We start from the raw sequence: 12507 nt of genomic DNA, 5'->3' as shown, positions 1-12507 counted from the left end.
TGTGCAATCAAAATTTGTTCTGCTCAACATAGCTTGTCTAAAAGTTTTGTTATTTCTTGATGTTTTATGCCTTTGAACTCCATTTATACTATATATATATATATATATATATATATATATATATATATATATATATATATATATATATATATATATATATATAGAGAGAGAGAGAGAGAGAGAGAGAGAGAGAGAGAGAGAGAGAGAGAGATTCATTATCAACATGCTTTTTTAAGACAAGTTAGGGATCATGTGATCTTGTCCATTCGCCTGCCCACACATGCAGCTTCTCGTATACCATTTAAAGATGAAGATTTGAAGCTTTAGAATAGGTTGAAAGAGGTCACTTGATTTTTGCAGTAGAATTTTCCCCTCTAAAACAGCCTTCCTGACAAGCATCCACCAGTTATATATAACCACAATCCCTTGGCACAGACAAGTTTTTCCACCCCTTAATGCAGCCATCTTATTAGAGCAAAACCTGTCAAATGTATACCTAATGAGAACTCTTGTGAATATTTATGATTTATTTTTAAATTCAGCACATTGACATATGTTTCACAGTTCTGATAAATTAACCTTAAGCCATACAAAGAGGTAAGCTTTTATCCACACACATAGATGTTAGATTTTGTCACTGTGATAATTACTATTATTACACTTAGCTTTAGAATTTTGATCTATACCCAGTGAATGGAACATGAGGGATATGTGAACACAATTGCAATGGGTGGAGCGAAAGAAATCTGAGAAAAGTGTTTTGATATGTATAGGTGCTGATCATTCTAATTTTGGAGGAATTGTTTTCTATTTTTAATCATGGATTATGCCATAATGATTACTTCTATTCTTAATCATGGATTATGCCATAATGATTATTTTTATTTTTAATCATGGATTATGCCATAGTGATTACTTCTATTTTTAATCATGGATTATGCCATAATGATTACTTCTATTTTTAATCATGGATTATGCCATAAGTCATATTCTAGGCATATCAAATTTTATATTGGCAACCCAGAGCTTAAACACTGCTGTCTATAATACTAATAATGTCTGACGATAATTTTATTTAGTGAAAGTGTACCTAAATGCTGGTATCAGAAAAGCAGTTTTTAAAGGAAAATGTCAAAACAGATGATAAGGTTCTTCCTGAAATGAAAACATAACATGTGCTACAAAATTCCAAACAGGATATGGAAGACAGGCAATATTGCACAAATACCAAGACTTTGGGCTCGTTTCTCAATGGACTTCAGCTTGTGTTTTATTTTTATATTCTGTCATTCCTGTTTCTTCTTCAAATACATTGCCAAATCAATACCTTACTACTACCCCACAATTTCTGTCCAGGCTAAAACAGAATATCTGCAAAATTATAGGTTGTAAAGTAAATCTGTGGTGGTTGGTCTTGCTTGCATGCACTATTTCAGGTCACATTTAAATAATAGAGTTCTGTATCTTCCATAAGTGTTAATTTCCTATTATAGGTATGAAATGAGTTAAATAATTGATGTTGTTGACCAGCCTTGCTCAACCAGTGTTCAGAGTTATGAATCAGCAATGGTTCATCCATTTTTAATCATTATGTTTAGAATTGTAAAGTAAATCTCTTTGTTGCTTTCTTGCTTTGTTTGATCCACTGTGCATATGCTAGAAGAGCATGTCATCTGTCATCTGTCATCTGTCATCCATCTGCCCATTGGCTATTGCAACTCCATCTAAACTAATTGGAAGATTACCATGAAACTTTACACACATATTCATCCAATTCGGCTGCCACAGCAGCCATTTTCAAAATCTTGTCACTACCCCTCCTGATGAGACAGTCATTTCAATATGGGATTTTAACTAAAAGACTTCTCATGATGTCCTAAATGAAAATGATGCAAATCTGATACCTAATATGGCTACCACAGTGGCCATCTTTAGAATCTTGCTGTTGCTATTCCTACTTGATGGATGGTCATATAAACATGGGGTTTTCACCAGAAATTATGTCTACTTTGCCCTAAAAGAAAAAGGTGACTCTTATGCATCCAGTATGGTTGCCACAGTGACTATCTTGTGAATCTTGGTATTGGTACACCTCCTGACTGGATGATTAGTCATCCAAAATGGAAAGTCTCATCAACATGGGTTTGTCTTGGTGCTAAATTAAACTTGTACTGATTGGACATCCAGTATGGTCACCATAGAAGTTGTGATGAAAATCCTGTTATATATATATATATATATATATATATATATATATATATATATATATATATATATATATATTTAGACATGAGGATTTTATCAGAAGAGTTCTTACGGTGTCTAGTTGGTCCAAAGTGAAAAAATGCAAACTTACCCTTATTATGGCCACCATCTTGAAAAAACAGTGTTATCCCTATTCCCTCCATATGAATGTCTACATCAACACTGGATTTTAACCAATAGATTTCTTATGATACCTGGTTGGTCCTAAATGAAAAGGGTGACATTTGTGCATCTAATGTGGTTGCCAATGTTAGCTGTCTTGAAAATCTTGTTGTCACTACTTCCCATGAATGGATGGTTATATTCACATTTGGTTTTCATTCTAATGATATCTGCTTTGTTTTAAATGAAAATGGTGCCAATCTGAAATCCAATATGTCCAACAAAGTATCAAATGTGAAAGTCTTGTTAAGGTTGAAGAACATTAGAGACTGTTTTAACACTCAGTAGTTTGAAAAAAAATGGTTGTGAATTTCTGGAAATTCTTCTTGCCCTATAAATCATTGGTTCCTTTGAGGGACTCTTGTTGCATAATTTATGACCATGTCTCATTATAGGAAGTATAATATACTCACTTTTTATTCTTGTTATGAACTACAGGGTGCTATGACTGGTAACACTTTGTCATTTTTTGCCATTTAGTTTAGAAAATGCCTAATAGACACTTTCAGTTGTATCCCAGATGTCATCATTTAAGAAGTATCTGTCTGTAGGTATGTGCAAAGTACTATTCACTTGGATCTATTGCCATTCTTTCTTACCATTATTAACTAATAATTATTTATTTCTCAGATCATTTATTTGTGTACAGATGAAAATTATTAATTTTAGCGCAATTTTTAAAAGACCAGAAGAGTTTATGGAAGGCCCTCCCCCCCCCCCCATTGTCCCTCATCCATTGCCTGTCATCCATCTGTCTACTGGCACAAATTTATTGTTACTACAACTTCACAATTACTTAGAGGATTGCCATGAAAGCTTACACACACATTCATAACATGATCAAGTTGGTCCTAAATTAAAAAGGTGCCATCTTGAATATGTTTTTATTGATTCTCCTACTCAATGAACAGTCATATCATATTGGGTTTCACTAAAAACTTCTTTTCAAGTCTAATTAGTCCTAAATGAAAATGGTGCCAATCTGAACTCCAATATGGGCACCATAGCAGACCTCTTTAAAATTTTGTTATAGCTACTCTTCCTAAAGGATGGTCATATTCACATGGGATTTTGTGAAGGGACTTGTAAATTGTACCAATCTTACATCAAAAATGGTTGCCATGACAGCTAATTTTAAAATTGTGTTCTTGCTCACAAACATAGAAGCACTGTTAGCATTTCATAGTTTAGAGAAATGGTACTATCTTGAATTCTAGGAAATTCTTTTCAGTCAGTTGAGCATCTGTCCCTTTCAAGGGACTCTTGTTCCTGAATATCTTGTCCATAACATTTTTGTCTCTATCATCAGGATTGTGCATAGATGCACTCTGCTAGTTCATTAGAAGTCTAGATAAAGTAGATTGCATGTGCACTTCATTTACTGATAAAGAACACTTTCATGATGTTTTAATAGGGTTTCTTTTTTACAAGTAAACAATTCTGGTACATTTCTACCATTTTTCTGAAGTTTCTTGAGGGGTAAAACTATGTCACTCTGTCATCAAGTACACATACTGCTATTGACAATAAGTGCAAACCAGCTCTGGTGATATCGTTACTTTTATTTCTGTAAACTCAGGGCAGTTCATGAAGCTTGGCAGATATTATGTTGGGTGATCAATGTAAATGAACATAAAGTAAACCCCAACAAGTCTCAATTGCCAGTAGATATTAATGATTTATTTTTTCTGCCCAGTCTTAATACAGAGGTTGCTTGTTCTTCATCATAATCTTGAAGATGCTTGTGACTCACTTTGTTTAGAGAATTGCTTGGTGATACAGTTGTGGAGCATTTCAGCTGTTTTTGCTGCTGCTTGTTGTTGACACCTTCAGTTGCTATGGATACTCACTTATAAGTCAAGTCAAACTGCAAGTAATAAATATCCTGATAAAGCAGGATTCTAACCATGGGCGAATTTTGGGCAGAAAAAGTTGGGTCCAAAAAATTAGATTTTTCCCATTGTATTTTGTAGTGCAACTAGAATGTCCAGATTATTTGTACCATTGTAGAGCTACATCTGTCTACCTTTTTATAATACCACCCACTTTAGTGTATATGACCTTGACGCTACAGAGCTTGGCAGTAGGCTACTACCTCCTGACACATAATTGTGGCACCAGGGGTTAATGAGTTAATATTGTATCGAAGAATATAAGGGTGCAAATTACCATGAAGCTTTCCTTGAATAGTCAAATAGGATCCTTTTATGATGAAACTGTTCTTAGCAGGTAACCTATTTGGCAAGCTTGATTGTATTTTTACTACATTCTTCTCTTCTTTCAGGTTGATCGAGTGATCCCTGTTGCAGGAAAGGAGCAAATGACAGAGTTTAATTACCAATTCCAGCAACAAGCCTCAAAGAATTTAAGTGATGGTCATTTGTGGTTCTCTGTTGTAGCCAGGCCACCTCAGAGCCGCTTTACACGTGTTCAGCGTGTCTCCTGTTGCCTCTGTCTGCTATACATGACGATGCTCGCAAATGCCATGTTCTATGAGAAAGGAGACTCCTCAAGGGATGCTTTCACCTTTGGGCCATTTGCCCTCACTCCAGAACAGGTTTCCTGTTTTTTAAGTTGAAACTTAATGTATTTAATTATGTATGATGCTTACTTAACTGCAAACAGTATAGATAGATCTTGATCTGCTGGCATATGTGTTGGTAGATTTGGGTCTACCATGTTCACAGGTGTGGGTTATACTTGAGTAAATATATATATGCTTGATAAACAGCCTATTACCATATTTTATCTAAACAAATTGAGGAAAAAAAATTGTAAAGTTTTTAATATGTTCAAATTATGCAAAACATTTGAATTGCAAGCATTAAGTCTGAATTTGTTGGCATATTCCTCCAGCCTTAAGCACAGTGCATGTTTTATGATGGCACATTCGATAAATGTAAACTGTGCTCTAAGGACATTTTCTGGATGTTCCATGCATGTTTGTAATGATGGTACTTGATAACAGGGGACACTTAATCAAGTAGTCTTCTAGAACTAGAAACACGCAGAAGTAGTCTTGGTCACTAAGCTGTTTGACACATTCTAAAAGACATGATTAACTTCTTGGTGATTAAGACTCAGTCTTTTATTGTAGGTTTTTGCTTAGCATTGTTCATAAGACAATCCATCCAAATGAGAGAAAAAAATGCAAGTAGTTCCAATCCAAGATGTAAACTACCCTCTTTATTAAATTCTTATCTAAATTTCTGTCTTCTTTTTGATTTGAGACATAAATGTGATATCTCTTTAATCACAATAAAAGGCATATCATCTCAAACTTAGAACTATGGTTAACTTGGGTTTAACTTTTATTCTTTCTCTAAATCCCTCTGCCATCTCTGGGATGTAAAATAGGTCCTGTGTACACTCTTGTGTATTACAAAAAGTGACTAATGGAGGCAGTCATTTTGCCCTGATGTGTGTTTCTGTGATGGTGGTCCAGTTGAGAAGACCTTAGACTTTTTAAAAGTGTGTGGTTTATACAAGTTTGTATATCTGTTTTAGGGATTTTACTTTTTTTTATGCTTTTTTCTTTTGTCTGCCTTTTTTTTTGTAAACTTGCTCAACACTGTATAACCATGATTGTGCTGATGTGCCATTAAACCTTATAGTATAGTATATATTGCATTTCATCAACTGTGTTTTTCCAACCCACAGATTTTTATTGGTGTGGCATCCAATTTAATCATCTTCCCAGTCAGCTTTCTGATCATCACCATTTTCCGGAAGGCCCGTCCACGTAGAAAGAGACCTTCAAGAGTGGGAGAGGCCATCAGAAACAGACCAATTCGCACAACATCTATGACTGATGTACATCCACAGATGAAAAGCTCAATGGACTTTGATCGTGGGGAATCTTCACTGCTGAAACGTCCTGACACATCCATGTCCCGTCCAGACACATCACTCTCAACAGTGTCCCAGGTACCATCTATGCATGGGAAGAAAAAGAAGTTTGAATTGCCATGGTACTTCAGCATTATTGCCTGGATCCTTCTGTGGGCATCGGTACTTGTATCGGCAGCTTTTGTCCTCTTCTATGGCATAATGTTCCAGGATCTGAAATGCAAAAAGTGGATCACATCCATGCTCATCTCCTTTTTCACTTCTGTCTTCATAACCCAGCCAATCAAGGTATGTACATTCACCAAAGAGCTGTCTTGGTAGATTTCTGGATTCCCTAATTTAATTGTTCTTTTCATAATCATTTTAGCAATGATAACAGATAAACAGATCAGATGGTATACTTAACATAAGATACAAGTAGCAGTTGCTGATCCTCAAGAGCAAATAACATATTTGTCTCCCCCATTCTTGAAATAACAATGCATAATCTATAACACAAGGTCATGGTACAAATTTTCATATTAGTGAATATCTTCTTTCCCTAATTACAGTGATCTGGAATATCCATCACTATTTCTCTTTCTTTTTCAGAACCTCAGTTGTATTTAAATTGACTGAGAGGGTGATAATATTTAGTATGACAATGAAGCCTTTGGTTTCTTCATGTAGCACCAGCGAATAAGATGGGTAGTTTCAAAGTATTTCATTTAAAAAATGTGGATATATACTGTAGCTTCCATCTCTAGTTAGTAACTAAATTCTTTCCAATACTAGGTGTTCCTGTTTGCCATCGTTTTGTCGCTGATTGTCAAAAATCCAGGAGGCAGTGATGAGGAAGAGGAGGATGAAGAAGAGGAATGCCATATTGCAAAGGATGAGGAACTTCTGCATCAAGATGATGGTATGTATATCTACTGCTGTGGTTGAGTTAGGAAATACAGTAAAATGACATAGTATAGATCTCAGTAAATCTAACACACCTCTTATTGGTCAGCGTTGAAACTTACATTGATGTAATCTACAGAAAATGTCAGAAAATTGTGCTATTGTAATTGTTTTTGTGTAATTCTTCATTTTTTCAAACTTTAACTTGACACCATATAGCTACTGTCGTGCTGAAGTGCCATTACTATACATGTACATATGTAGTTTATTTATAATGATTGTTGTGACTTATTACCACTTAGAATAGTATTTAAATGCATTAAAATACAAGCAACACAATTCCATGTAAAAGTGTTGAAGTATATAGGAGTACAAGCACTATCTTTCATCAGTACTATTTTCACTCATGCTTGGAAGCTCTTTCTCAAAGCCTTGTAAATACTGAATTTAACTTGAGTGATTTGTTTGAGTTTTCTCATGACAAGGAAGTACATTCCAGCTATTTTTCTGACAACTTCCTTTTTGTCTGAAACTCTGAATGCAGAGCCATTCCAGAAGAAAAATTCAGTGATGCAGGCCATCACAAGCCTCCCACAATGCCAGCACTAGAGTTGCCCTCTTCATTGCAAAGAGAACAGATCTCTTTGGTACTATCTTTTAAGCCACTATGAACTTTGTACAGTGGTCAATCTGAACCAATAGTGAATAAACTGGCAAAACAGGCACAGCTTGATACTGGCAACATTGCTCTTTCTCAGGATAACCAGACACCAAAAGTCTATGGACCACACAAGCTATGCAATAGCCCTGACCTATGCTTTCAATTTAAGGACAGTGCATGATGATCTATTTTCCTGTTATAGCCAGTCACAGCATCTTGACGTAGACATCACCTGACATCCATTTATGCCCATTCCAGAATCAGCTCTGAATCTTTTATTCAAGAAAGTCCATCCATTACTCAAACAACAAACCTGTCTTGTTAAGCCTTCTATATTGCTGGTCTTATCAAAATTGATGCTTTCACGAAAAGACTTCTTATGATGTCTGGCTAGTCCAAATGGAAATGGTGCAAATCTGATATCCAATATGGCCACCGTGGCAGCCATCAATGAAAATCTTTTTTTTATATATATATCCAAAATGGAAAGTCATATCAACATGGGGTTTCCACCATCTTATGATATCTTGTTCGTCCTAAATGAAAATGGTGCCAATCTGATATTCAGTAATGTCCAATTTGAAAATCTTGTTATCATTGAGGAATATCAGAGATATTTTAGTACATCATGGACCTTGTTATTGTTTTACAAGTGTTTTTAAGATATGTTGGTCTACATTTGTTTTCAGGTTATAGAGCTTGTGTCATACGTGTTACACAGCAGAGATGTCAGCTTAGGTTAGATCAGGAGATTTGCAAAATGTGGTAAAACGTTTGGATTTCAGTAGCATTTTCATCGACCAGATTGTTAGCTTACAAATCTGTTACCTTTCATACTGTCTATGTCACACACATGTAGCATGATGTCCCACCCAGTCACATTATCTTGACACCAGGCTGACAAGTCCTAACACTAACCTCTTAATGCTGAGCGCCTAGTGAGGCAGCTGTTAGTACCATTTTTTAAGTCTTTGGTATGACTTGGCCAGGGTTCAAACTAACAACCTCCCACTTCCAAGGCAGGTGCTCTAACCACTAGGCCACCAGAGCGGTCAGAAAAATGTTGATTCCTGAAGTTTTAAAATGATAATTTTGAGTATGTGAGAGGTTTCATTGAGTGACAGGAGAGATGAAAGACACCCTTCATCTTGAGAGGAAAACCTGCTGGCAGGGAGGTTCACATGTAAGTTCATTGGCCAAGGGCCACATCAATGAAAACTTTTCATACAGTGAAAGAAGCTCATATAAAAGGTAGCCATTTGAAATGTTGGAAACAATAAGTAAATGATGTAACAATCAACATTCATCAAAACTGGATGGCTGTAAAGATTATAAATTGCACTAATAATTATTTTACAAATTTCATCTGTCATTGTGGGCCATGGGAGATAACTCCATGGGTTGCATGTGGTCCACAGGCTGCATGGTTGAGGCCATTGATCTAGGTGGTCATAGCTTAAGAAAGAAAACACAGGATATGTATTTTTTTCCTTTAACATAGCTTTGTGGATCTTGGAATTTCCAAAATATTTTGGGCAAATAAGAAGAGCCCCTCTCATTTGCAAAACAGTCATGGACACATAGTACTACTGACAAATGATGACACATTGATATGTGTGAGAGAGAGAGAGAATGCCATAGTACTACTAACAAATGATGACACATTGATATGTGTGTGAGAGAGAGTAAATGTCATTTAGGTCTAGAAATAAACAGTTCCATCAATTGGTCCTTCTGAATCAGATAAGTTTATGTCTTTAGTTTTTCTGTATGTTAACAACTCCAAAATCATGTGAGTCAATGTCATTCAGAATGGACTGCAGATTCAGTGAGCATGGCCTTTGTAATCCTTTCTATCTATACCTAGCCCATTTCCTCCCCCGACCTTCAGACAAGGAAAAGGTCATTTGAATTGTTCGGAACTGCATTAATCTGAACTACATGGGTGAACAGGCAAAAAAGAAGTCATATACTTTCTAGGAATGTTTGTCGACCTTGTACAATACAGAATGATAAGGAAATTCATCTGAACTGTGTATGAATTAAATGTGGAAAATCAAATATACAGTCTGTTTTATTTATATTGTCATTTTTCTATCCACAGCTTTTGGATATGCTCGTCCCACAAAGGCTGGCTACAAGCCCAGACCTCCAAATTCCAAGCAGCTTGTGGCAGCTCGTATTCAGCGGCTCAAGGAGATTCAGATGTGGGCAGTGATACGTGAAATCATCTTCTATGCTTTCTTCCTGTGGATACTAATGGTGGTCAGCTACCGTAATCGTGACCAAAACTCATACTACTACAAATACAGTTTGCAACAAATATTTATCCTGACCAGTGAAAGTGACCATTCATTTAAAGATGTGAGTGTAACTACTAATGACCATTGTATTTTCATGCAACATGGAGCAACACATTTTACTGCCATTTCAGCTGCATGAATTTGTTTTTATACACTAAAGAGCTGCACAGGTTAGAGTGCATTATGGAAAGAGTCTCAATTTATAAATATCTGGCATTTAGATGCCAAAATAAAGTAGATTTTTGTTAGTATTTTTGTTTAACAAGTTAATGTAAAGTGAGAATTTTGTAGATATCTTGAGCATTTCTAATTTTTATGATGAAATTAAATGAACACCACACTGACCAGAATGTATGGTTACCCCTAATGACCTCTGACCAAGTGTAAACATCCCAGACATGGAGCGAACTTTATTGATGAATTGTACTTGGGGAAAAGGAAGAAGCCTATTGACTTTGGAGTTAAATGGGTAAATGTCTGGGTCATCTTGATTGAATAAGGGAAACTGGATTTTGCATAGTAACTTGAATTCTAGACTGTGTACCTTGACCAAAATTTGTGAAGTACTTGCACTTGGGGTATGGAAGAGGTCAAAAGGTAAAGTGTCAAGGGTATTTTGGGCTTGAAGAGAAATTGGTTTTGCAGAATAAATTTTATTCTTGATGGTTTGCATTGGGGACAGTAATGCAATAAAGAAACCTAGATTTTGGGATCTAAGAGTCAGAAGTCATATCATGGTAAGTCTAATAACAAAGTAATGGTTTATGATTTATGCACATAAAATCTAATTTAAAGACCACATACCTTGAACAAAGTTAACCATGACCTACTAGTGCCTATATAGAATGCTATTAAACACATCAGATTTGATCTGTAACAAAGATCGCACAACATTTGGTGATTTCTAAGGCCCTTTGTGATTATTTTTAGATTGAGAACCAAGATCATTTCTGGTTATGGGCCAAGACAGGAATGATCCGGGGTCTCCGAGCTGGCCCATATTACAATCAAGATCCACCTTTTTTCTTGCGTGGTTACATCAATGATAAGGTCTCCAGGCTTATGGGATATGCCACCATGAGACAGCTCAGGGTCAGACCAGGTAAGTAAGTAGAAGACGTGTTCGGAGTAAACACATTGTATTTATAAATAGAGGATACCGTATATACTCGCATATAAGCCCGTTTGCACATAAGCCGACCCCCCAAACTGAACAGGTATAAACACTAAAAAGTGCATGACCCACGTATAAGCCGACCTACAACTCTGAGACATCTCAAGATGCACAAGTTAAGTTCTAAATGCATTTATTTAGGCAAAGTTATATTTTTTAAAAATTACATGTATCCTTATCTTGAGGTTAGCATGCATGATTATTAAAAAGAAATGGTATAAACATGTTTGAAAAGAAATTTATTTAACTTTCTGTTTCATATTGTTTCTGCCTAATTTAGATTTGTGTATAATTTGATTGAACTTTGACAATAATTTAGCATTCGCGAGTTGCTGTAACACTACCTATCACTTTTGACACAACAAACAAAAACAATACAGTTCGATGCTAATACCATAAATGCTGAGTTGTAGTTTGCTTTGATGTAAGTGACCATACACCATACCTTTCAACTTTCATGCTGGAGGAAAAAAACTCCAGATTTTTGGGGTCGCTCCATGCCTACCTCCCGATTATATAATATGTTCCGATTTTTGCTGAGAACTCCTGATTATTACATTATTCAAATTTCATTTCTTCTAAACAAGAAAAGTCCCACATGTTCTGTTGTATCACCTATGAATTATTGTTGTGACGAAATAATTACTTTTCTATAAAGAATTTGCTTTTTCACTCAATAGAATGTTATGTTTAAACATTATTCACGTAAATTAATGATTTTCTTTTACCTCTACAATAATACAAAAATATAACAAATAAACCAGAACAAAAAAGTAAACCAAAACAATAAAATCGTCCACAATTAATTTCAATCCCAAGAATGATCACTACAAATGCTGTAATTTCATATTCTATAGTGCCATTCCCACGAAAGAAACTTAAATGAGTAAACACCTGGCATTTTTATACCGTATATACCAATGATAATTACCATCATTAAAATTATAAAAGAAGGAAAGAAAATACATACCACGCAGCAAATGTGTCTTTAAAAAACTAATTTAGAATGCATGTTTTATAATAATCATTACTAAATGCTTTACGAGTTTACAATAAGGGATAATGGTCGGATATACAAAGAGGGGAAAATAGTTGCCACATGTACAGTACCATGAGGCTGGCTATTTTGGTATGCCTTTGCCCCCGTTTTACAAAATTATGGTAATCGTGGTAATATTAAGGCAAAAAAGGCAACTACACATCAACGT

The 12507-nt window shown here is 35.4% G+C and overlaps 1 protein-coding gene across 1 annotated transcript in view; it reads left to right on the top strand.

The window, feature by feature from the left end:
• The window catches only part of LOC149803515 (uncharacterized), a 140061-nt gene that overhangs the window by 110050 nt on the left and 17504 nt on the right, over nt 1–12507 (top strand). The window contains exons 31-35 of the mRNA XM_089953939.1: nt 4712–4984; nt 6088–6564; nt 7051–7177; nt 9927–10186; nt 11056–11227. Coding sequence (XP_089810065.1) covers nt 4712–4984; nt 6088–6564; nt 7051–7177; nt 9927–10186; nt 11056–11227 — 1309 coding nt within the window. The remainder of the gene's footprint in view (nt 1–4711; nt 4985–6087; nt 6565–7050; nt 7178–9926; nt 10187–11055; nt 11228–12507) is intronic.

This window comes from Sinohyriopsis cumingii, chromosome 3 (genome assembly GCF_028554795.1).
Source record: "Sinohyriopsis cumingii isolate HCF-2022 chromosome 3, ASM2855479v2, whole genome shotgun sequence".
In the NCBI taxonomy this organism is placed as follows: domain Eukaryota; kingdom Metazoa; phylum Mollusca; class Bivalvia; order Unionida; family Unionidae; genus Sinohyriopsis; species Sinohyriopsis cumingii.
The sequence above is the reverse complement of the archived record's forward strand: the minus strand, read 5'-3'. Positions and strand labels throughout refer to the sequence as shown.